Source organism: Tursiops truncatus, chromosome 8, assembly GCF_011762595.2.
Source record: "Tursiops truncatus isolate mTurTru1 chromosome 8, mTurTru1.mat.Y, whole genome shotgun sequence".
Classification (NCBI taxonomy): Eukaryota; Metazoa; Chordata; class Mammalia; order Artiodactyla; family Delphinidae; genus Tursiops; species Tursiops truncatus.
The window spans coordinates 36,988,912-37,016,584 of NC_047041.1; the positions used below are offsets into that span (position 1 = coordinate 36,988,912).

The 27,673-nt window shown below is 35.1% G+C and overlaps 1 protein-coding gene across 2 annotated transcripts; it reads left to right on the top strand.

The window, feature by feature from the left end:
* Positions 1-95: 95 nt before the first annotated feature.
* CCDC82 (coiled-coil domain containing 82) lies at positions 96-27,673 on the top strand. 2 transcript variants are annotated; one of them, XM_073808278.1, is made up of 8 exons: positions 96-117; positions 4,885-5,618; positions 6,322-6,520; positions 14,188-14,280; positions 15,617-15,741; positions 18,456-18,626; positions 22,858-23,043; positions 26,690-27,673. In XM_073808278.1, the coding sequence occupies exons 2-8, from the start codon at positions 4,899-4,901 to the stop codon at positions 26,753-26,755; spliced, it is 1,560 nt and encodes a 519-aa protein (XP_073664379.1). In that variant the 5' UTR covers positions 96-117; positions 4,885-4,898; the 3' UTR covers positions 26,756-27,673. The 2 variants fall into 2 exon arrangements, with proteins under 2 accessions (XP_073664379.1, XP_004314596.1); XM_004314548.4 differs by lacking the exon at positions 96-117 and adding an exon at positions 125-553.

Below are 27,673 nucleotides of genomic sequence, written 5' to 3' on the forward strand. Positions count from 1 at the left end.
GCCCCTCCCAGAGGCGGGACTTCCCCCCGTCTCCGGAAGGAGGAGGAGCGTCGTCAGTCTGGACTGGGTACCTGGGCGGAGGCAAAGGTGGAGGCGGAGGCAGAGGAGATTTGGAAGGTGAGGGCGTGGGTGCGGTGCGGGCAAGCTTCCGGCTGCTGATGGTTTATTAGAAGGGCGGGGATAAAAAAATTCCCGCCGGCGCTCTCGGGGTAGGCGGGACGGCTGCCCTCCGCGCGTCGCTCCACTTGCGGGCCGCCGGGGCAGAGCTGCAGTGGGCGGGGTGCCAGTTACTTCCGCGAAGGGGAAGTGGGCAGGGCTGATGCGCGGGGCTCCGCGGGTAATTTCGCGGGTTTCTGGCTTTTCCAAATCCTTGTTTGTTTTCTGGGAGCCGAGCTCCTCTAAGGTCCGGGGGTTTGTGACGTCCCGCGCACTTCATCGCGAAGCTCTGTCAGAGGGTCCCGTTTCTTAGCTACGGTGCCTCCTCCTTCCTGGGGGTGAGTAGCAGACGGGCGGGCGATCTGCGCCAGGTGTCTACGTCCCGCCGAGGAGACAGGTTTGTAATCATGAAAATGACTGTGGTGTTAACTCCCGAGAGGCTCTATTCCTTCCTAGGCCCCTCATCCCTGCTGAATTTAGCGAACCATCTTCAGTGTTACAGATTTTAATGAATACTATAGTTGTCGGAGATAGCAAGCCGGCAGGATCCACTCTGTGCGAAATTTTGGAGTACTAAACCGTAAATCTAAGTAGGGGACATTGGCTTTCCTCCCTTTATGTTTTTCGTATTTTCCTATTTCCCACTTCTGTTTTGTTGTGCTGCCCTGTTTTCCAGCCAGTGGAAGAACTATGATAAATTTATTCACAGCACTGCGATAAGAACAAAAAAAGAATCATATTCTGTAGCCCTTAAATCATGTATTACGCTGGCTTGTTTTGGTGTCCCAAGTAATCTCGTCAGATTGTGAGCTCCTTGGGAGCAGAGACCGTGTTGTTGAATTCTAGAAACGCCACAGCTCCGGAGCATGTGCTGGCGCATAGTATACATTCAATGACTGTTTCTTTGGTTTATTAAGGTTTCCTCTCCAAACTGTCATATAAAAGGAAACATCAAGAGGGGTAATGTTTTACAAATCGGATGCATCCCTTCTGGTGGAATTTCAAGTAATGGCTGGGGTTCCACCACCCTTCAAATTTTTAAGTGTAAACTACCACCTACATTGTTCATAGGGCAAGTCGATGATTCCTAGAATGAATCTTTTCTTGATGAATTAACCTCAAACTTTAGAATAAAGGATATTTCTTCTGATGAGAAATTCAGGTGGCATCAAAGTACCCTTTTTAGTTGTAGAGTTACCATGCTAGAGAAAGAACACAAGCCTTATGGGTTATCGCCTTGACATTCTTTGGCAGACAGGATAGTATGTGCTATTTACATGATTTTAACCATGAAACAAAGATGTGATAGTATTGATCATCTTCATTCACTTATTTAATGCTCTCTGTGTGGAGTCCCTGTTTTTCTCTTTGCCTAAAGGTAAGGTATCATTAAAGAAGCTTGATAAAACTTTCATTTCAAAAAATTGAGTGTATACTCAGCATATATAGAAATTACATCCATTTGCATGGATTATTTTCTGAATGAATTATAATGATCAAGAGATGTCTTACCCATCAGCCTGGCTCTATCTTCTCATTTCTGTCTTCAGGTTCAGTTCACTCACCTTTTCCCTGTCATCCTTCTTCCCTCCCCAGCTCACACAGTAAAAGTATCCACACTTAAAAAGAGGAGCCAACCATAATCAAATTATCTTCCTTTTCAATGACAGATTTTTTGACGTTATTGATATAAACAGCAATTTTGAAATATGAGACGCCCTGGAAATTTGGCAGTTGGCCAAATGAAATTTGATTTGTTTACATAAAATTTGTCTCCTCAAATATTCAATACTGCAGCTTTCCAAAATAATTTTTTTCTCATCAGAGACTGCCTTTCTTTGGAATCTTTACTTTTTGACTCAGTGGGGAATCCCTTAAATTTTGTGGTCAGTGTCATCAGTAAGGTGGTAGAGGGAAGTCTGCAAGTTTTCATCTCTCTTGCACATTCTTTTCTTGCCTGTTAGATAAATAATTTACAGAAGTTTCTGGCCTAATTCATGTGCACTAAAATCCAGTTACATAATTTAAAAAGCATGTTTGTAAACTCTTAGTCAAACTATTTTAATGATTATTTTCAGAAACTAAAATTTAGCCTGAATGAGAGATAAAATAATGACTTCTTGAAGGCATAACTTTTCCTACCTTGTACAAATATAATATTGGCAGCAGTCATTGTTTAGCACTGGATGGGGAATCAGGAGATCTGGTTTCTAATCCCTGCTTTGTCACTAACGAGCTGTGTGATCTTCGGTAAGTCATTTAAACTCTGCGTCCTTGGCTTTGATTTTTATAAATGAAGATAGACAATATCTTCCTTTTAGGATCAGTGTCAGGATTTTAAAATATATTTGAAAATGTACTGAAAATTACTATACATATAGCGTTTTTTAATAGCTTAACTCTGTGCAGTCATAGATATTTGAATAGTGTGACATTCTTAATCATTTCTATTATTGTCATAGGAATCACCTCTTGAAATGATAACTGTCTTTTGCACATGGTATAGTTTTGTAAGATAATCATCTAGTGTGTATGAAACTGCTTTTGAGTACTAATAAAATCATCTTAATATTCCTCCTGTCCATACTTTAGTGTATCTGCTGAGGCCATATCTGTCTTTTGTTTTCATAAACTTGTTTTCATTATTTCTCCCAATTCAGACAGATTTATAAAAAAGCCTTACCTTCTTATTGTAGTGTAAAGCACATGCACAGTTAGCTTATGCAAATTTATAACTATATATGCTTAAAAAATACTTCTTTGTATTATATGGCTTCAAAATATAACCTGCCTAGTTTATCTGGTGTTTAATAAAAAGAAAAAAACAGTAATCTGTTTAAAACCTGAAAGAGAAACTGGGGGGACATATTTTGCAGCAGTATGGTATACAATAATCCATACTTTGAAGAGTAATATAGAGATCTTTAAAAAGAGTAATTTTGACCACACACAGTTTTATTCTTTGCTGATTTTAATATAAACCTTCTGTAAAATGCAACCTAAGTGTAATTTCAAATAGCAGAATATTTGGTCTATGGACTAGGATTTGGTAGATCGCTGTTACAGTGCTGAAGGTATCTTGTAGCAGTTACTGTCATAAGGTCGCCTACATTATAATTTCTTGTGTATAATCTTAGCAACTGTTGTTGTTCTGATTTTATATGAGTTGTTACCATTATAGAAGCAGTCACATTGCCTTATAAACATAACAGAATTTGTGCAATGAAATGGGTGGTATCTCCCCCCCAACTAAAAATATAATCATCTTGGGAAGGCATAAACTGGGTTCAGTAACACTGCCATTGCTCAAAAAATTTCTGGCGTTCTAGTTTTGGAATTACCATCAGAGTTTGCAGCACATTTAAAAAATATCTTTAATAGTAGTTAATCTTCATCTTTTCAAATTGCCTTTCATTTCTGGAAGCTGGTAACAGTCCCTTATAACTAAGACAAGTGAATAAAGTGGATATTTAAATGTCTCTTTGGGATAAAAAATGAAGTATGATTATTTTCATATTTTTTGAAAATAAAATAGAAAATCTCCAGAATATTCTGTGCCATCATGGAAATATTAGAACAATCAACCTCATAATGTGATTTCTTTGAAGGAGACAGCACTCAGTTGAATACATAAGTTCTTATATGTGTATTATGAGGTCAGTCTCATTGCATCGTGATCATATTTCTATTTTCCTTAGCAACCACAGAAGTATATATATGTTACCGTTTTTCTAGTTAAATTGTCTCTAATTGTTCTTTTACTGTATACTTGTGATAATTTTGATGGTGTTCACCCTTTTCTGAATCAGGAACTTAGATCATTTGTTTTCCTTCCCAGTACCATGCTCTGCTTCGCCATGAAACTTTTTTGTTTTTTCACCTATGTTATTGGATTGTTAGTAAGTTTTCTATTGGATTATATTGTATCTTTAACTTTTAATGGATTAAAGCCATTGCCATTTTACTAAAATATATGGAGGCTGAAATCTTGGTAGATAAGTTATCACTCAATTTTGCACTGTTATCTATTTTATGTCACTTAGTACTTTATAACTTTCTTCATATAAATGTTTAACTTTTATGTTATAATTCATGTAATTTATTCAGAATCCTTCTTTGCTTATGGGAGGAATCATTCTGTAATTCCACCCTACCTTTCTATACTGGTCTCTTTTTTCCAGCATAAAGCCTTTTTTCACACCTTTTTGGTCACACTTGTTATTAAACATGTCATGTTCATTCTCAGTGCCAAAGTTTTGACTTTATCATTTTTTCCTGAAATCCCTTTGTCTTTCATTCTTTCTGTTCAAATTTAATCAGTTCTTCAGCGGTCTATCAGATCATATCTGTTCAATAAAATTTTCAGTGAAACACTTGCTGTTCTGATCTTCCTGCATCTTTACACTTTTATTGCAGTTATTTTTTTATCACTCATTTGGTACTAAATGAATACTACCTTGCATTTTTCTTAATTATGAACCTCTATCAGCACAACATACAACATAATTCAGAATAGATGTTCATATGATGATTTCATAGATGTTCAATAAATTATTTGTTCCATAATTTGTTATGCAAATTATGCAACCATCTTCACTCAGATATTTCATGTGATTTTACCTTTGTGAACCATTTAATAACACCAAATAAATATAGTTTGTACCATAAATGCATTCATTGTTGTAATCTGGTTATCATTATTATATTCCTAATAACTTTATTTTGTAGAAGCTTAAGTGAAAATGGTACATATTAGAAGACATGAAACAAGGAAAAATTCTAAAACTCAAGAGTGTGAACAGAAATCTCGAGTGGATTGGAGGCGGACTAAAAGAAGTAGTCTCTCACAGTTATGTGATAGTGATGATGAACTTGAGAGCGATGAGGAGCTTGATAGTGATGAAAGTGTTGACAGTAATGAAAGTGTTGACAGTGACGAAGAGCCTGATAGTAACGAGGGGCTTGATAGTAATAAGAAGCCAGAAAATGAAAGAGAGCTTAAATTAATTAAAGTTGAAAGTGAAGGAAACAATAGTAAGCATCTCATTAACACTGGCAACAGTTCAACATATGAAGAAGAAAAGAACAAAACCAAACATGGAAGTATTGACTTACCAGATCATGAAAAGCATTCAGGTCAAGAGGAAGATGATCTCAACAAACACTCTGGACAAATAACAGAGGAGGATTTAGAAGAAGAACACATCAAGCGAGGGAAGAGAAAAAGGACCTCCTCTGTGATGTACGACAGTGATGAAAGTGACGACAGTGATATCCTTGTTAGAAAAGTGGGAGTTAAACATCCACGTAGAGTGGTTGAAGATGAATGTTCTTCAGTGGAGATGGAGCAAAAAGAACCTGAAAAAACTTTAGCTGCAAGAAAGCGAGAACAGCTCCAGAAACTGCAAGACCTCTCAAAACAGAGATCTCGTCAGAGACGCAGTAGTAGTAGAGATTTTGAGGTGTGTTATATTTTATTGGTTTTGTTACTGTTTTTAACTTTTTAAGTATTTTATAAAAATCAAAGGGCTTGAGTCTGTTCTATTTCACAATAATTCTAAAATTTATTTTTTAGTCAAGTTTCCTTGAACATGTTTGATTGCAGTATTGTATCTAATAATATTTTTTATGAGCCGCATTCTTTCACTCTTTTTTAAAATTGAAAGACTTCTTTAAAATTTGGTCTTTCCTGTTTTTAATTTCTACTTATAATCTTAATGTCGATTTTAAACATTTTATTTCACTTACCAGGGTATATTATCTTCTTCCTAATTTCAAAAGTTCAACATTTAACATAAGATTTTTTTAACCTTAAAATATAAAATTAATTTCTACAAATCAGTTTTTTATTTCAGATTTAATCTTAATTTCACATCCATACTGACAATTTTTTTTTTTTTTTTTTTGCGGTACGTGGGCCTCTCACTGTTGTGGCCTCTCCCGTTGCGGAGCACGGGCTCCGGACACGCAGGCTCAGCGGCCATGGCTCACGGGCCCAGCCACTCCGCGGCATGTGGGATCCTCCCGGACCGGGGCACGAACCCGTGTCCCTTGCATCGGCAGGCAGATTCTCAACCACTGCACCACCAGGGAAGCCCCATACTGACAATTTTTTAAAGGTACACTTTACCAAAAATACTAAAAGGTATGTTTTAATTTAATTAGGACTCTGAAAAGAAATCCTGCCCAAGCAGTGATGAAAATGATGATGAGGAGGAGGGGAAGGAGGAAGATGATTATGAATATGATGAAGATGGAGATGATTATGTTATTGATGACTTTGTAGTGCAAGATGAGGAGGGTGATGAAGAGAATAAAAGCCAACGAGGAGAAAAACTGAAATTAGTAAAGCAGAATTCTCTTTGTAAGTTAAATATCAAGAGAATGTTTTATGACTTGTTCTAATCATGATATTATACTAAGTATCAAATCAGCCTTTTACTATCATGTTCTAAATCATTGATTAGGAACTGTGGTTTCATTTTCAGGTAAATTTGTCTAATAATAGTTTATTTTAGTGGTTTTGAGAACCCTTTACACTCTTAAAAATAATTGAGGACCCCAAAGAGCTTTTGTTTCTGTGGGTTATATCTATCAACATTTACCATTGTAGAAATACAAAAGAGAAATTTTAAATATATCTATTAATTAAATGACTTAAAGTAACTCGTGTAATGTGATAAGCTCGTTAGATAATATTTTTCTGAAAAATAACTTTTTCAAAAAAATGAGAAGAATGGCATTATTTTACATTTTAATAAATATATTTAACATCTAGCTTAACAGAAGGCAGCTGGGTTCTTATATCGGCTTTTGCATTCAGTCTGTTGTGATATTTTGTGATATTAGATGAAAGCAATTTTGTTTCACACAGATAGGTAGCTGGAAAAGGGAGGATTGTTTTTAAAGCATTTTTAAAATAATTGTGGATATTCTCATTTGACACCACACCAAAATTGAACAAGTGGTAGTTTCTTAAAGGTTAGTTTGCAGTATGGAATGTGAAAGCATGTGAATGAACTTTTAGTACTTAACATTACATTCCATTGGTTTGTCTTGTAATTTGAATGGATCTTTTACCCATGCATGATTTTGTAACATCACGCACTGATCATTTGGAAAATATTGGTTCACTGGGTTATGTAGCTCTTCCATATTTTGACACATTTCATTATACAGTATTTAAGAAATCACATTCATTAATATCACCACCAATCTCATCAGAAAATTCTTTAGGTATTGGGAAGTTGTCAAGCTCATAGTAACAAATACAAGTTTTTCAAAATTCTAATTTCTACTCAAAAATCTGTTTTTTATCTTTGGTAACAAATACTGTGAGTTCTTGAAATGACAGTTTCTCTTTGCTCATTTTTGACAAAATACTTGACAAATGCCTGAATAACATAGCTGGTCAATAGTTCTCTCAAGTAAACATGGTATTTCAAGTAAACCTGACAAATGAGGCTTTTTTAACTCCCAACTCAGTTTTTTCTTAAAGTACGATATTACACTTGATATGCAGCACAAGTGCTTTATCCATACTTACCATTTCATCTCACTGAATACAAAAAAGGTGTATCCTCAAGATTCAAGATTTAATAAAAGTAATAATTTTTACTGCTTCATCAAGGACATTCTTAAGTGAAAGTAGGTTTTTTACTGAATGCATAGGAATGATTATAATGATTACTAGTAGTTTGATCCTATAGCCATGATTCATGTTAAGGGGTCAGCTGCCTTATGCATAGTTACTTTTGCAACATCATTGAAAATGTCAACATGGTGAAACAGCAGATAATTATCTTAGTGTTATTGCTTTGACCTCACTGATCCCCTTAAATGGACTAGGAGACTTCCAGGGGTCTACAGATCACACTTTGAGAACCACAGGTGTTATCTGATCTTTTGAAGTGAAACTCAGTGAAACCTATCAGGAAATTAGAATCTTTTATATTTTCACACAATGAAAATATAAATAATAGGGCCCTGAAAATTTAGGATGTCTTTAAATATGTATTATTGTTCTGATCCCTATAATTGTACATAAATTTAAAGACTTTTTTATGATGTTTTACAACTCTGGTACAACTCTGTTGGATGAAAACATTTTTTTTCTTCAAGAATGCATTTTTTCCAAAAAAAATTAAAGGGCATATTTACTAAAGTTAAGTGTAATATGGTTCAAATTAGATACCATGATTTAGATAAATTAGTAGATTTAGGTATGAATCAAATTTCAAGAAATTTATCAGTTACAGAAATGCCAGTGATAAGCATCTGTGTATTGAAAGTTAATGACTGTTTTCCTTATGTCAGTAGGCACTGGTTCACCTGCCATCTGGACATTTGAATCCCAGGAAAACTCAATTAGGAAGTGTCCCATCATTCTGGATATTAATATCTAGAATGTGATAGAACATTTACTGAGAGATACCCACTCATAAACACTCCTGTTAATTAATGAAAATAAAAGTCCACCACATGGGAACTATTTTAACTTTCTTCTCTATCCTACACTTTTATGCTTGCTTTTGTTTTTTTAAGGGAGGTTTTAGATTTACTGAAAAGTTGAGTAGAAAGTACAGAGAATTCCTATATAACCCCTCATTCAGAGTTTCCCTGTTATTAACATCTTGGATTAGTTTGGTATATCTGGTGCAATCGATGAGCCAATATGAATACATTATTAACTGTAGTTCATAGTTTGTGTCGGGGCTCACTCTTTGTGTTGTACATTCCATGGGTTTGAGAAATGTATAATGATGCAACAGGTATCCACCATTACAATATCAGAACAGTTTCACTCTCCTAAAAATGCCTTGTTCACCACCTACTCATCCCTCCCTCCCTCCCACCCCAGAACCCTTATCAACCACTGACCTTTGAAATGTCTCCATAGTTTTCCCTTTGCCAGAATGTTTTATAGTTGGAATCTTACAGCATGTAGCCTTTTCAGGTTGGCATATTTCACCTAATAACGCATTTAAGTTTCCTCCATGTCTTAATGTGCATGATAGCTCATTTCTTTTTATCACTGAATAATATTCCATTGTATGGATTACCACAGTTCGTTAATCCACTCACCTGCTGAGGGACATGTTGGTTGCTTCCAAGTTTTGGCAATTATGAATAAAGCTGCTATAAATATTTGTGTGCAAATATATCTATGGACATAAGTATCCAACTCATTTGGGTAAATATCAAGGAGTCCTGTGCTTGCTTTTACTATTGAGCATCTCCACCTTAGAAGGAGATGTACCTCATTTTCTATGCAATAGATTTTATCTTATGTGTTCTTAATTGAAGCTTCTCCTTCTGGCTCTATCCTTACAAGCTCTCTTTTCTCAACTTGTAACCATATTAATGCCTTTCCTCCCTTGAGTTAGCATGTTCTATTAGCCACCATTCTAAATCTTATCTTTTGGTTCAAGTCTCCCAGTAACTCTGCAAAGCATTGTGCTTAGACTGTTATACCCATCGATCCAGTGAAATTGCTCTCACCAAAGTTAGTGATAACTTTTTAGTTGCCAAGATGTGCTTTGGTTCTTACGTTAACCTGATATTGCTGTGTGCTTTGCCACTAACCATTGACAACTCTCACTTTCAAAGTTCTCTTTTTCGCTTCTTGCATTCCCCTTTATAATATTGCTTTCCTCTTTTTTCCATTTGCCATGTAAGTATTGATGTTTCTAAAGGTTCCATCCTCAAACTACCTTCACTTTGCTTGTGCTTCAGGCAGTCTCTGCCCCATAACTTCAGCCCAATCTATGGGGAAATTCCCAAACTTTTATTTCCAGCACAGATTTCTCCAGAGTCTTAAGGCCCAATTTTTAAATCTTTTTATTGAACCTTGTCATCAGGGTGTCTTTCAGACATCTCAGACTCAATATGTGCAAAACTAAATGATTGAGAGGGAGCATAAGGGAGTTTTGGGCTGGTGGTAGAACTTGTTTTTTTGATTGTCATGGTGGTTACACAACTTCGTGTTTTGGTTACAGAACTGTGCACCCAAGAGTGAATTTTATGGTATGTGAAAAAGTAAAGCTCAGTAAAGAAATCCAAATGAGCATCCCTACTTCCCAAAAAATTACTTAAATCGTTAATCAGCTTCACTTCTCTTTGTAATCCTAATACACATTAGACTTGGTGACACATTATAAGAACTTATTAGTTGGATGGATGGATGATTAAGATAAACATATTGACTGAAGACTCCTTGGTCTTATAGTTTTAAGAAACAAAAATGTTAGGCGTGACCAGATTTATTAATACGTCAGAGGAAAAAAAAAACACATATTTTTATGTGATGATTTATGATTTGATTAATGTTTTTAATACGTAACAATGATTATGCCATTTAAGAATATAATAAATGAAGCTAAATACAGGCAGTTTTTGATATGCCAAGGGATTATGTTCTAAAAGTTGCTATAAATCAATTCTTACATTTGAAAATCAACATACATTTTCTTGTTAAAGCAATAATCTATATGATGAATAGTGAACACCCTTCTGTGGCCTGGGTTAGGTTGTAATTAGGCTAGTATTCCCAGATTCATTCTCCCCCCATCCCCAACTTCTATAAGAACAGTGGCAACTACTCATATTCAACATGTGATCAGAATTTGGGAGAAATGTTCAGAACTCCAAATTCAGCACTCACTTGAGACTCACAATCAGTGGCATATGCAATTTTACCTTTTTGAAGAGAACAGTTCTACTGTAGGAAGACATTTTGTTACTTCCTTGCTATCTGCCATTTGGCTCTGAAAGACAGACACATTTGTAACACCTTAAAATAGAATAGTTTGCCTCCTGCTACATGGTTGAAGCACTTAAAAGACAGTCTTTTTTGCTTCTCATCAATCCCTATTATTATTTATTCATATTTATTCTGAGACTGCAACTCCCAGAAAAGATACCAAAGAAAGTAGAGGGATGGACTAGCAATGGTTTGTTGTATTACAGATCTATATAGTTCACATGGTAATAATGTTATACACAGGTAGAGAGATAGGAACACCTTCAGATTTGTAGATACTAAAGATTATATTATTTTTCCAGTACTCTGTCATATGTTCAGAGTGACAGAGAACCAAGTAGTACATTATAAAAGTACATCTCAGTCTACTAGTGCCTTGCTAGAATACTGGAAATTAGATAGAGTGAACATTAACTTAGTCTCCACCTAGCAATTAAACAGAATCATTCTATCAACATGCATGGTATGACTAAGAGCAGTCTCACAACAATTTATGTTAAATATTAAATCCTCTCGAGAACTCCTCCTCTTGTTTTAGGATAAATAAAAAGTACCAGTGAAATCATATGGCACAAGGGAAAAGTAACCCTGCCCTGAAGACTCGGGAAGAAAATGCCCATGAAAAAATGTTTCATTAAAGGAAACAGAAGAAAATTGTACAAAGCATTTGCTTTGCAATCTATGAAAAAGAAATAGTAATGAGGAGAGAACAATTTGAGGTGAAAGGGAGGTAGTTAAGGATACACTGCCAGAAATGAAAAATATAAAGTCAGAAATAAAATCTATATTGAAAGCAGTAGAGAGCAGAATTAACAGTACAGAAAATCTCATCAATGATATGTAGGTTAAACCCTAGAAGCTTCTAGCATAGAGAGAAAAATAAAACATCATTTCTAAAGGAGGAGATAATACATAAAGGAATAGAATTGAAGACCCTATTTCACAAATTCCTGGCGGGGGGAATACAGAACAAATGGAAATCTAAAGGAAGAAAATTACATAACCTTAGTGAGATATATAAAAGATTTGAATGTGTTCAGAGGCTTACCATGTTTCTGGATATAAAGACACATGGAGATGTGAATTCAAAGGTATCATAGAAGAAAATGTTTTTGAGTTGCCAAACACACCTGTTTATGCAGATTAAAGAGGCTTACATCCTAAGTTGATGAAAAATATTTTCAAACAGGCATATGAAGGAAGTATTTTTGTAATTACAAGAGTAAAGAAAAAGTCCTCTAACCATTCTTTTTAGAACTATAAAAATTGTTTAATATTAGGTGCCATATTAATGTGTTGCATATGTCAAAAGAGAAAAAATAATAATTTCAATAGATTCTAAAAAGGCATTTGATAACATTCAATGCCCATATCTAGTTTTCCAAAAAGTCTTATGAATAGTTATATGAGCATATGTCCTTTACATAACAAAGAATATTTTAAACCAAGATCTAACATCATAATGAAGCACTAGAGGTATTCTCTTTAAAATAAAGAACAAGACAAAAATATTTCCTACTTTGTTCTAGGTGTTTTCAACAATGCAACAGATGTGAAAGTAAAACAAGAAATATAACTATTGAAAAGGAAAAGACATTATTGAACATAATATGATTATACACAAGCTATCAGTTTCTGACTTATTTAACCAAAGATACAGAAGTTAAGAGAAAGGATATGAATATATTGAGAGTAGGAGTAGATGCAGCATCTATTTCCATATTTTTCTTAAGTTCTTTTTTCTCTATATGAGTGGGAGGCACCTGTTGGAGTAGAAAAAGGGGCCCATTTCTTGCTCTGCCCCTGCCCTCTTACACTGGACTTACATCTCCATTTCAGAAGAAAGTACACCAACAGTCCATGTGCTTCTATTCTCTAATAAGAGAATATTTATAAACATTCTCTTGGTTTTTGAAATAAACTTAGCACTAGCAAGACTACATCCTCCTCAGGGTAGGGGAGAAAGCAGTCAGTGCCAGGAATTCCCAAACAGTATCTCTCTCACCAGCTCTATAATGTTCCAGGAAGCTCATTTTCCTTAGAAAAACATCTCAAAAAATGCCAGATGCACAATAAATATGTAAAACTCAGTAGTTTTCTTATATGCTGTCAATAATTTAGAAGATATAATGAGGGAAAATTCCATTTACACTAGTGAACAAAATTATTACCAGGCCTAATCTTAAGAAGAAAAGCATGACTTTACAGGTACAAGAATAAAATTTACTGTGGAATAAGGAAAGGAAATGTGAGTAAAAGAAGAGATAAGCATGTTTCTGGGAGGTAATAAATCATACAAGAGGTTATATCTTCTGAAATTAATGTTTTGATTCAGCTTTGCAAACACAATCCTAAAGTTCTCTTGAAAGAACAAATACATGAGAATAAATAACATTTGAAAACAAAAAATAAAGTGGAAGGACTTGCCCCACCAGATATAAAAAGTAATCATAAAATTGCAGTAAGTAAAACAATATTGTACTGATGTGAGAATGACAGCCAGATCAGTAGGAAAGGAAGGGCAGATGGGGCTGAAACAAAACCTTAGCATATATATGAAATACATGATAAAGGATGCACAGAAAATCAACAGAATGACCAAACTATCCAATGATTGGGTGTGGGGAAGGTGATTAGCTACCTTGAAAAAGTCAAGTTATTCCTAAATATGAATATTGTTTATTTTCTCCTGTATCCTTTTGAAATTTTTTATAATCATGGAGAAAAGTTAGAAACAATATTTCTGGGGTATTCCACAGAAGCCCATCCAATATAGGGATTAAAGTGATGAGAAAAGCTCTGGGGGAGGTCTGAGCTCTATTCCTGACTCTGCCTCTATCTAGTTGTGTAATAAGTTATTTCATCATTGAGTCATTTGTACTAGTCTTGAAGGATTTGAATTTTATTTTCTCCAATTTCCCATTCACGTCTAAAATCCTATGTTCTGAAGTATGAAAGTATCAAATCTAACTACCATGCGGAACAACATCTATGTAGGGGATTGTAGCATGAAATCTAGAGTCAGAGTGTCTGTTCCAGCCTTGGTTCCAACACTTACTAACTATATGATCTTTGGGAAGTTTTTCATCCTCTCTCTTTTTCATCTTCATTCTCAGTGACTAGACAAGTCACTGAGCCAGCTATAAAATTAGGATAATTAAGCAATTTCTCCTATTTCTTAATTTCTTAGCCTTGGAGAAAGGAACCCATTGTATTTAGGCAATTGTTTTGTCTGTTGGATTCTAATACTTATTTTAAATTAATTTCAGATTCTTTTAGTGACCACTATACTCACTTTGAAAGAGTTGTGAAGGCTCTTCTGATCAATGCTCTAGATAAATCTTTTCTGGGAACATTATATGGTAAGTTAATAATATGAATGGAAGAATCAGGGGTTTTTCCCAATTTTTAAGCAGCCTCATTGTTCTATATGTATATATGTGTGTGTGTGTATAAACAAAACCACAGAGACCCAATCTTAAGGCCCTCCAGTTGTTCCCTCTAGTATCAACTACAGCAAAAGTCCATTCACATGAAAAACTTGTTAGTGTTTATTATTTGTGATATGTGAAAGTACAATAGAAATAGTTTCCCTGCCCTTTGAGAGTTCACAGTGAACTTGAGGATACAGGACATATACTAATTAAACAGCAGGGTAATTCAACACCCATGTGTTGTCCCAGCCTAAGCGCTAAGCTCCTTGAATTTCACCAAAAGTTATATGCTTTTTTATGCTTTTGTGCCTCGTTGTTTCTCCTTAGAGTATAATCCCTTCCTACCTTAGATTTTCTAAGTGAGTATGAAATCATTTCCACTATGAAAGCTATCTGTGACCCATTCAAATAATATTTGTCACTCCCTCATTTGTGCTGTCATTATCCTGAGTATGAGTATGGTGGCACTGATGTATATGCACTTTTCATATATATTGAAAATGTATTTTTGCTTTCCTCCCTTTCAAGAGTGTGAGAAGAACCATACTTTCTATATACACACCCCTTGTATCTAGCACGGAATCTGGCTCTTAATAAAGACAATAAATATGTTGTGCTGAATGTCTACCAAAGTTCCAGAGTAAGATTTCATTCAGACTTTATTGAACAAATATTTGTTGAGTGCCTACTAAGGGCTGGGCATTATTTGAGGGCTAGGAATATGGCAATGACTATGACATGGAAGATTCTTGCCTCATGTTGCGTAAAGTCTAATGGAAGAGACAGCAATGAGTAAACAAATATATAACATGATATGATTTCACCTAAGGGATTAATTCTTGAAAAAATATAAAATAAGATAAGGAAATCAAGAGTGATAAAGGAAAGGAAACTCTGTTAGTTAGATTGGTCAAAGAAGGTCTCCCAAGTGGTATCTTTTGAACAGAAACCTGAATGAAGTGAGGGAGGAAGCAATGCATGGATCTAGCAGAGAGCACAGCAAGTGTAAAGACCCTTAGAAAAGAGTAAGTTTGATGTGTTCAAGGAACAATTAGAGAGCCTGTGTGGCTCCTTCCTTTCCCTAATGCTCTGATGGAAGGATTTTCTTTAACTTCATTAATTTTTTTAAATTTAAAATGTTTCTAACCAACCAAGCAAGTTATCTTCTTAAAACTATGGGAAGAAATCTTTATGCAATTATTTAAATATTTTATACGGGCAAAGTGCTTGGTTTTGTTGTTGTTGTTATTATTCCCCTGAACAGATGGCACCAGGCAAAAATCATATGCACAAGATATGTTGACATCTCTTCATTATTTGGATAACCGCTTTGTTCAGCCTCGTCTAGAGAACTTAGTCTCTAGAAGTCGTTGGAAAGAGCAATATAAGGTATAGTTTTATTTGTTTTTGAATCTCTGGTCGGGGGATGGGGTGGGGTTGGAGTGGGAGACCTCCCCACTCCAGTCCTTCAATAACCAGTCACACTGAATAATCTTCTAAATTATTAACAATTTTCTTTGTTAAATAATCAGCTTGTTGTTTCTCATCTCTTCTAAAGGCTATAATTGTTTTAGTCTTTCACACTTGTTATATCTATCCAATAATTAAGTAGTCCTAAATGGTAAATTTAGAACATCTCTAAGGCTTAGCCCATCTGTTAAAATGAGGAGATTGTCTCACAGGATGTTAATTATTTCAGAAAAAAGTTTCATTGTTAAAGAAGGTTGAGAAACAGTAGGGTTAACTTAACTGGAGGACTTTCAAGGAGCATTAATGTGTGAATTTATACTGTAAATCTTCAAGAGGGCAATGTAGAATATAATACTTTCCAAATTTGTGTTTCACTATGAGGCTTCTTTTCATGAAATACCTATTATTACCTTCTAGGATATTGGTTCCCATAACTTAATTAGGGAAACACTGACTTATGTAGTCTTTGACATCCTTCTCCACCTTAAGATTTTGTAGTTCTACCAATTTGGGGGAAACATCTTTTTAATTTATAAGATATATTTGATTTCATGTTATCACCTAGATTTCTATTTTATGATCTCTAATAGTAGAGGCTGTACTATATGATTTTTAAGTCTTTTCTTCCTCCCTACTTCTAACATTGTAGCTTCTAATAATTAGCAAGAGGAAAATGGCAAGATAGTAGAAGTTCAAGTTCCTTATAGTCCTTCTAGCACTTAAATCGTTAGCTACTTTACCTCATTTATGTGAGGAGATTTGGCTTCATCCAAGGCCTGTTTGGCCTTGAATTACCTGATGATAAATTAGCCACAGATGGATTAGGTTTAAGGACAGTTACGGGATTATAAAAAAAAAGAATTAAAAGACTTCAATTTGGAGAATAGCTTGAGTTTAGGGCCACCATATATATCTTTTTGACTTTGGGTGATTTTTTAACTTTTGTAAATTCCAGTTTATTCCTCAGATAGAGAAAATATTTATTTACTTTTAAGGTAAAGCACATAGCATAGCTCTTAGGATGTGGTATATATATATTTGTCTTTAATAAAACAATAGCATATTGATCATTTAATTTTCCCAGGTAACTGATATGCAAAGTAAGGTATCTTATTTGATCTTTAGAGTAACCCCTCAAGGAATGTACTATTATTTGCTCCATTTTAGAGATGAGAAAATTGTGACTCAGAAAAATTGAGTAACATAAGGTTACACAGCTAGTAATTAGCCAGGCAGGCCAATATTTGAACCTAGAAACCTTAGGTGTAGGGTTTCTCAGACTTCAAAGCCCATCCATTCTGCTGTAGTATGCTTTACCATACTATGGTAGGTTATGTTGAGTTTGAATAACCCAATGTTGAAATAATAACTGTAATATACAAGAAAATATTAGCTTAAAAATTTAGAGACAGAGATGATTCAGTACTATCTTGGTCAGGATAAGCTAGGTTATGCTGCAAAAATAAATAATGTGACAAACAAAGTAAACCAGCAACGAAAATCTCAATAACTTAACCCAACAAAGTTTATTTTTCACTTATATGTCCAATGTGAGTCAATAAGGGTGCTCTGTTTATTGTAGTCACTCAGAGAACCAAGCTGATAGACCTTTCATCTCAGCATGTGCTTCTGTGAATACCAGAGAAGCAGGAAGGGAAGATGGTTAGTCATCTGTTCACTCTGAATGTCAGCCTGTAAGTGACATGTGTCATGAAGTACCATGAAATATGAGAAACAGTAAAAAGTAGACAAAAGACAATGTCTTTGTGAATCATACAATGTAAAAAGGAAACTATATTGGATACTTAATTACTGTCAGGCTGATAGAGAATGCAGTTTAGTGACCCTGCTAATGTGCTCATTGTGTGCAGTTCAAATATTGTGGTAAACTGATCCACGCTACTAATTACAGCAGTAGTATCTAGCACAGGTCTAGAGCGTAAGCAAAACTACTCAAGCACAAGTAATTTCACAGCTTAATAAAGCTTATTTATGAATACCAAATATTTTCTGAGTTTGTTTACTTATTGCTAACTCACCTATTAGACTGGCCATAGCAATACTGGCGACCTAGAAATCCTAGTTCAAACTTGTTTATTTTCCTAGTACTTTAGTAAGAAACCATAGGAGAATTAAATTATTTCTGGGATATTTTGTGGAAAATATAATTCATACAATGGAGACTGAATGTGATCTTGTTTTTTCTTAATTTTTTACTAACCTAAATGAATTTAATCATTTTATTATATTATTCTGAATTTTTTTCTGCTCATTCTTTCCTATTTTAACTAACTATTATATCTGGAGATGAGAAGAGGGAAAAGAAGTAAATCAAAACCTGTGAAAAGCACTGCTTAATAGTAACAGAAGTTTGAGCATTATGAAACTAATTTTTTTCCTAATCTGGTTTCTTTTCATTTACTAGCCTAAATTATAAATTCACTTTTAAAATTTAAATATATCTTGTGCTCAGTACTAAAGTAAGAAATACCAGTGTGTTTTGCTCTTACATCTTGCCCTATCATTGTGATTTCTAACCTTGATTTTAATTTGGCTGGGCTCTTTTTATGTTTTATTTTATTGTTGCTTTTCTTATCCTTTAAACCTTCATTACATTTTGAAATTATTTTCAGGAGCGAGTAGAAAATTATTCTGATGTAAGTATCCATTTGAAGAATCCTGAGAACTGTTCCTGCCAGGCTTGTGGATTGAATCGCCACTGTAGATATTCGGTGCATTTATCAGGAAAGTTATATAACACCAGGACTATGGAAATAGATGATTTCATGTCACATGATAAACAGGTATTTTTTCCCTTCATTTTAGTTCTCAACATTTAGAAATTTTCACTAAATAAGCCTGCACAAGTAACACTAAGTTATTTTCACAAATGGAGAAAGCACCAGGAGAAGGGAAAAGAATACAAGGAAAGAGTGTGCAGTTTTTGAATGTGAAAAATACGTGTTATATAGCAGATTCACTCCAAATTCAGTCAGATACTGAAATAGTGCATACTGTCTAAGTATACATCACCCAAACTGCGGGGGAGAGGGGAGAGGGTATAGGATGAGGATGAAAAGGGAGGTAACTGGGGCAGGGGAAGCAGAAGTCCTTTGGGAGTCCAAAGGAGAATTTGACCCCAATGGAAATTTTAGGGCAGATAATCTACCAAATTGACAATCCACAGACAGAGAGGCCTATTCACCTCAATATGAGATTTGAAGGAAAATTGTGCTTCAGCCTAGACTACATCAGAAGTGTTTCAGAGCCTAGAGCAATCACTATATATTTAAGGTCCTGTTAATTTTGAATGAATAGACAAAACAGAAGAAAATGTTTGAAATATTTGAAGAAATGTATTTGATAAACAAGAACAGAGCAATGCAATGTGAAGAAAGAAAAAGTGCAAATGTGTACTACTTCTATTTTTAAATCTTTGTAAAACTGTTGCACTTATAAATGCAAAAATATTAATATTGAGATCTTCCTCTGAAATTCCCTCCATGGATTCCGCATCCACTGATACAGAGGACCGACTGTGTATTAATTGAAAAAAACCCCTGTCTCTGTGGACCTGTGCAGTTCAAACCCTAGTTGTTTAAGGGTTGACTGTACTATGTTTATACCTGCGGTTGGTTAAATCTGCAGAGAGGATTCCGCAGATATGGAGGCCCAACTGTGGGACTTGAGCATCTGCAGATTTTGGTATCAGGGAGGGTTCTGGAACCAATCCCCTGCGGCTACTGAGGAGGGACTGTAGTTTTAGTTACAGCAGTCTTGGGTAGTGTACTGAGATGAGAGGCGTTGGACCACCAGGTTATGGTAAAGTCTGAGAGCATGGATGAGAAGGAAATCGCCTAGAGGAAAAATATGTGAAATCTGAAAGGCAGTTAGGAGGACTGAAAACAGTCAGTTTTTCAGTTTTGCCCAGAGTCTGTCCAGACTCCTCAAGATGCTTAAGAACCAGTGGGAGGAGGCAGTAATTTTGAGGCAAGTGTCAAGGTGTAATGTGTCCATGCAAAGAACAGGCCAAGAGGAAAGAGAATCCCATAACTCAGTCTATTGCACTAAATGTTCCTAGAGACCTAGGAACAAAATCCAAACTTCTTCCCATCCTTCCTCTTTCCTTGAGGATCTTTTTTCTTTCTTCTCCATACTTTAATTTCCTTAAGAAGCTGGCTGCTCCTCTGTATTTGAGGGCCTAGAGAAATACCTCAAAAAGCTACCTACAGTGAGCTGGATATTATAGATGTGTGTAATGCATGTTTCATTATATTTCCTTGCTTTAATTTGTTAAACAGTGTTAATTTACGTTTCTCCATGCTGTATCTAATAAATTACAAATCAGATTATTTCTATTGCCTTGCAATCACCATCTTCTGCTTTAGGAAAATTTGCTGACAGTTTTTACCTTTGTTTCCAATTATATCTTTGGTATGTAGGGTACCTTAGTTCACACTGGTAACTGAGATAGTTGTCTTCAGATTTATCAGTTCATAGAACTATGCTAACCCTGCACAGTGGATTAGTAATCATTTATATGTCACTTTGCTTATCTGCTTTAAGATAATCATCACAGAACTTATCATTTCTCTCTCTCTCTGGCAAGTTTTTTAATACTGTCTATCTCGTTAGACTAACGTCCTTCTTTTTTTCTTTCTTTTTTTTTTTTGGCTGTGCCGCACAGCTTTTGGGATCTTAGTTCCCTGACCAGGGATTGAACTTGGCCCCTCGGCAATGAAAGTGCCAAGTCCTAACACTGGACCACCAGGGAATTCCCTAGAATAGTGTCCTTAATGTTTAGAAATGCAATTAGTTAATAAAAAGTACTCTCTGAATATATTTCTGGACATTTAAGGATGCTATTCTAACAGCATAGATTCATTTTACTTGTTTTTAGTACTTCATATAAATAGCATGCTACAATATAAGCTGTGTTGTACTGTATGCATTAATTCATAAGGTATAGTGGGCTATAACAATACAGTAGAACAGGGGTGGGGTGAAAGGAGAGGTCCACTTGGCAGTGTATGCAACTACTATATCCATTTACTGTTTACATTTACTGTTTTCTATGAAGCCTTACTAACAATGGTTTAGGCTCTTCCATATAAAATGTGATCACATTTGGGAAAAAAATAGTGTGAGAATATTCTAAGGTAATTTTGGGTTTATTGACCTCCATAAGTGTAAGGTAGACACCAAGAGGGTAGGAATTAGAAATGGAAAGGAGTAAATTATAATGTTTAATATTTTCAGTGGATATTTTTATTTCATAGAGAAAAAAATTAGAGATTTTTAAACACCTCTCCTTCCCTTTTGTCCCAACTTAAAAATTCTATATAGATAAATTCCTCTTGTTTTGTGGAAATATATAGAATACAATGCAATAGAAGTAAAAAAATCACATTATTCTTCCAGAACAACCATAGGAGACTTCTCCCACATCATCTGTTCTAATGGCAGAAATGGAGAGACTAGCCCTAGTGTCCACTGCAACTGTTGTGGTATCTTTTTACTCAAAGTGGGAGGCACTGGCAAGTGAACTGTAATTTATACGACTAGTTTGATGATAATGTTGCAATAGGAATGATACTTAGAGTGAGTAAGCAATGAACAATAATACCTGATTGTGTCTGATGATCTGAAAAACAGATTTTCCCAGAACATGAACAGAAATCTGAACATGATTTTCTTCAACTTTTGGGGATTTTAAGAAAGGTTTTAAGGTATCGCAGATACCATCTTCACAAGATGATGCATCAAACCTGACTCTTGCTGATCATCATATTTAACTTTCATTCATCTTTATCAGTATACTCTTGTACTGTGTATTGAACTCATCACCTGTGTGATCCCTACAGTGTGATTTCAGAAAAACGGTACAGTTATTTGCCAGATAGAAGACAAGTTACATAGATCAATATTGTAACTATATCATTTGTACTGAATTCATGAAAGCATAACCTATTATGCACGTAGACACAGAGACAAATACATAAGTTAGGAAGAAGTTTGTCTGTTTCCTCAGGTTACTCTATGAGAATAAGATTGGTCATGTTATAAAGTTTGGAGCCCTTTCTGATGCGTTTTCTACAATGAGTGAAATAATGTAGGTACAATTATATTTAATTTGGTCAGTGCAGGGATACTGTTTTCCTATTTTAGCTATAGGTGTGTATAACAAAGTATACATTCAAAACATTCTGAAAGAGAATGGGTGGTTGACTTCACAAGAATAGTATTCTTAATTGTAGAATCCCAGAAGTCCATATAAACATAGAAATCAAAAATTTTATAGTTTTCTAACAATAAAATACTAATGTGTTATAATTATATCAGACTCATTAATTCAGGAAACAAATAGGATAAAACACAGTTATTTTTTACTTCGCAGAATATTTTAGAAAAAAAGTAGTTAAAAACTACCAATTTTTAATATTGGTATGAGAGTTTGTTTCAGTTTGCATGTTGTTTATAAGCTAGAAAATTATCATAATCCAGGCATTTTTACCTCAGTAACTGTATATACAATAGCTTGCATGCTTTTCTTGTTTTGGGGTGTGGCTGTCCTTTTCCTTATAAGCCATTTTTCTCCTCCTTCCCAAACTTGGCTGACTCTGTGTTTTAAAGACTTAGTTCATGCATCACCTTGTTGAGGATTCTTCTCCTTTCTGGATTGGGTTAATTGTCCCTTCTCTGTACGTTGATTGCATCCCAGGCATAGCATTTGGCACATTGTTTTGTAATCATTTGTTTTTCTCCCAGGGCTGTAAATTCCCCTGATACAGGTGGTACATATTTCATTTCTGCATCTCCAGTGCTTAGCTCAATACTTGAAACATAGCAGTTGCTCAGTTTTTATTAACTGGGTTATTTAAATAAAAGAAGGTAAAGGAATCATTGTATAAATTTAAAAAAAATTAAGCATTTATTGGATTCTACTTTTAAAGAAAATCTGAAAACCAGAAAGGCTGTACATTCATTACAATATCTTCACTTCATATAGCAGATGATGTTTATTTCTTCCTTTAGGTGTTTACTGTTGGCAGAATTTGTGCTAATCGTACCAGAATTTACCACGAACTGAAACATTTTAAATTCAAGCTGTACCAGGAATGTTGCTCCATTGCAAAGACAGAAGAGGTTGAAGATGAACAGGTTAAAGAAACAGTGGAGAGAATTTTCAATCAGTCAAAAGAAGGTGGCTGGATTAAGGAGGTAAGGTATTCAATATTGAAGAACCATTTCATCGAGTAGGTTCTGGAGCCTAATTTTGATCAGCAAAAGGATACAAATTATGAGAGTAGAAGACAGTAAAATTTAAAAGAGAACCTCTCTTTCTCTCCCTGTCTTTGTATTTTCTCTTCTTCCACCCATTCCTTTCATGCTTATCATTGACCTACCCTGAATAGGTGCCCTGATGTTCTAAGCATTCGCTCAACTCATCAGATAAATTTTAATCAGCAATGATACTGTCCTTTAATGAAGGACCTCTGTCCTTTCAGTTTTATGTATGTGGTTTTCTTTACATATATATTAAGTCCCCTTATTTTCTTTGACAAAGTATAGGACTCACCTCTGCTTGTCTGCTTCCTATCTTTAGAACAGTTCTTGTGACCTGAGAGAGAAGAAGCACCTGGTGCCAATCTGAGGAAAGGATCTCGGCTGCCAGTTCTAATACCACCCACATCCTCTTCTTGAGGACATGGGACTGAGCAGTGAGCACTGTAACTGGAGATCAAGGGGAATGCAGAGGTTTCAGGCCACGGCACTGATTTTGATTCCCCCATATCCTGTTGATCACTAAATTTGATATCAGGGATAAAGTGGGGGTTTTGAAGAGTGCACTGGATTCCCGAAGATCTGCTGGCAGCTCATAAGCTCTGGTCTGCTCACAGAGCTTTTAGAATTGTTATGGTGCATGGAAAGAATGCTAAAATGATTGCAATCTTCTAAAACAAGTCTAGTTACATGACTGTATAAGAGAGAACAGATAAGAGATTTTCAGGCAACTCAGTATATTTAATCTTAAAAAAAGAAAAAGGCTGACTTGAGATCCATTGCCTGCGTTATTTATATCATAGGGAAATTTGTAAAAGAAAAAAATAAAAAGAGAGCTTAGAGAATACACTTACGAGCAAAAGGAAAGAAAATGAGAACAACAAAACAGGAACTTCTTAGGACATTACAAGTTCCACAGAGGTCTCCTGGGCTGGTGAATGACATCAAGATTGGTTTCCCTTTTGACAATTATCTGCCCACCACAAACCACCACCCACTGATCCCCTTGCCTGCCCCCCACATCTTGACCCTTAAGTCGTCTTGCTCTCATTTTTCTCTCTTCAGCTTTTTATCTTTTACTTTGCTTCCACTTCTCTCACTTCCAGTTCTTTCCTCCTTATCCTTCTCTGTGCTTTTTCATTTGCCTTGGGGAAGAGCCATCACTTACCCAGTAAGTCCCAACTTCATTTTCCTTAATGACATTAAATTCTTAAGTGCTTTTATTGATGCATTTAAGTGTTGCCAACCCTCTCCTGGAGTTGAAAGACCTTTTGGAACACTGCATTTTTAAAAAAATTATGTACTAGGTGTAGCAAAACCACTGTGCATTACATATATTATATAATAATTTCATATGTAGGGAAGAACATTAAACTTCTTGCAGAAAAAAGTAAAAGCATTTCCAAATCACATACCTTAGAGGAAGCTTAACAAGGTCCATGACAACAGAAGGGACCTGGAATAAAAAAAACATTCTTAAGAAAAGAAAGCCAAGTATCACATTATGCTTAAAGAATAACACTTAGCATTGGGCATTGAAGGTATTTCAAGATGGTGCATGTTTAGGACAATGTGCACATTTTTTTTCACATAAAATACCAAAGAACTTCATTTTCTTTTTGAGATCCTTCCTACTTTAAAAAAATTGTCTATAGACTTCCTCAAAAGATTTCCTAGAAACCAAAGAAGTTTATTAGCCATTATAAACCCATATGCAGCTTTGTGTGCTGTGATTAAATTTCAGGATTTATCAAGTACCCTGACATTTTTCAGCATCACTCTGCCTCCCCCTCAGTGTGTGTGTGTGTGTGTGTCTTTGAGTAATAGCACTACATGTGTTCTTGTGATGCATGACTTCTTCTTGGCCACAGTTATTCTAACCCTTTAGAATGCCAGGGCTCAGTGCTATTATACTTGAGTGGCCACATCCGTGGCTCTTTCTGCTCTTAGCTCTCAATTATTATGTGAACCCCTTCTTTTACCTTACACAAACTATCTGTTCCTGTCATTCCTCCCCCAGCTTGTGTTTCACACCTTGCTTTTTTCCTTACCTGACTCTTCTTCCTCCGAGCATTTTCCTTCCATTATCTCGGGATATCTCAGCATTTCTTCCCAAAGACCTGCCAACTAGACTAACTTCATTCTTCTTATTCTTCCTCCTAACAGTTGAACTAGGAGATCTGTTTTTAACTAATGATATTAAAAGGGTAGGAGCAATTCAAGTGTAAGAAAAGAGCAAATGATAAGAAAATTGTAATACAAAATTATAATAAAATGAAAATATATAATAAACATAATAGTAATATATGTCTAATTCTAAATTAGAGCTGAAGAACAGAGTATCATATGCACTGGCAAATTCTAACAAATGTTTTTTCTTTAAAAAGAGAGTGCCTATGATGATGGGGTTTCCAGGGAAATTGAAGACAGGATTATTGGGATGGGGTGGTGAATACATAACACCAGGAAGTGAATAAAGTGTGTCCATAGAAGTATCAAGTTTCAGTTCCTATCACCACAAGCATCAGAGTTATCAGGATCCTCCCTCACTTTACTGGGAGTAAAACCAGAGCTCATAAGTAGAGTTAAGAAACCATTAGGTCAGTTCATCTCCTCAGCTGAAGGAAGCACTCTGAAATCTGTCAAGCTTGAAATCTCCAAATCATCCCAATTCCTCTCTTCTCTTGTCTTGCCCTGGTCTCTACTCTCCACCTTCATTGCTGTCACTCAAATTTAGGCCCTCATTACCTAAATTATTACAGTAGACTATTATAGTAAGTAGTTGCCAAACCATTCTAGACTAGATGTTTCACCTTTTTTTTCCCCAAAAAATACACCTCAGATAGTGTCAATTTCCTGCCCTAACACCTTTGGCAGTTTTCCATCGCCTGTCCCATTATTGCTAAACTCTCATTTCATACTGCCTCTTTGGTTCAGTCTTATCTCTCTCAATTCCCCTACAAAACCTCAGATTGTAGTCAAATCCCGTACTTTCTTGTCTTGTCACTGTTGTGTGGACTTTTGTCTCCTAGAGAAAACTCTCCACCAAATCGTTGCCTACCAAATCTTTTTCCCCAGGACAGCTTAAATGTCACTCTTTCCTGGTCACCTCAGCTAACCATAACCTCTCTTCTGAACCCACGTAACAGTGTCTATACTTCTTTATGGCACTTGTTATTTGTTGTCATTGGTGAACTCTGTTCTCCTTAGGGGCAGGGAAAGCAATTTTTTTAATACCCAAACAGTCATTAGCAGAGTATTTGATATATGTTATGTGTTCAGCAAATTTTTGTTGAATAAGTTATTAAAGTTGTTATGTTTTTACTATAAATATGATAATAGAAAACTTATAATTTATAAGAAAGTTATGAAATTAATAATAATGTTCATTTTGATCTCTTTCCAATGCTTTATATGAATTAGAAATGCTTATTTGAAATTGAGTCCCTGTTCATAATAAAAAGATTTTTGTTCACAATTACCATGAGATTAACTTGCTCCTATTTGTGTCTGTAGATTGAAAAGGCCTAGTTTATCTTCACTGCTTTGAGTAAAATAACTAGCTTTTTTATTGTATACACAGAAATACGATCAACTTCAAGAATATCTCAGTTCTGCGGATTACTTTCAAGATGAGAAGTTTGACTGAATTGTAACCCATTTCCTTCAGAGAAGATTTTATAAATTCCTGTAAATTTGAAGATCATGAGTCTTGTTTCTCTGTATCATGTGACATTTATATATTTTATGTATAGGTTCATGGCAAAATATCTTGTGTGAAACATATGTTCATCTTAATTTCCATGAAATGGCACTCTACAGTCTAATAAAACTTTTATCCACTGTACATAGAAAACATAAGCTTAATCATTGTTAAGTGTATTTTAAAGTTATATAACAATGCCTTTATAACATACGACTATCAAGTGAATGAGCTGTTCATGTACTGTCAGTTTAATAGAAAAACACTGTATTTAAAGAATGTATTTAGACTAACATCTATATGTATTTATTGCTGAATTCCTGCCCAGATCTGTTTATTACCCTTTTGCAGTATTTTAAATGATCTTCACTAATATATTTTTTACTACTGTCATTATCTAAATCAGTGGGCCATGAAAGAAACATCAGTGTCTCATTCAATTCAGTTTCCTTGCCTCAGAATCAGACTGTAGCTTACCCATTTTAAGTAGAGGAGTGCTTTTTCTCCTCTTCCAGAGTTTCCCTTACAAATAGATTTCAGGCCTCCAGAGTCTTCCAACCCTCACATTCAGGAATAATTTCATGATATGTATTTTCATGCTTCATAATGTTCGTTCTTTTTCCTATCCAATTTTGTCTACAGGTTAATGATTTAAGATGTAGTTTATTTATTTTTATCCATTACTTTTCCCACATAACTATTTATGTTAGGATCAGAAGATCTCAGAGAGACAAATTCAGCCAAAAATAGTTTAAAAGCATATTTTGGCATCTTCATTGCTTTGTACATCTACATTTTCACTTAATATAAATATAATAAAGTAAATAATAAAGTAAAATGGTTTCAGAGTGAACAAATGGACCA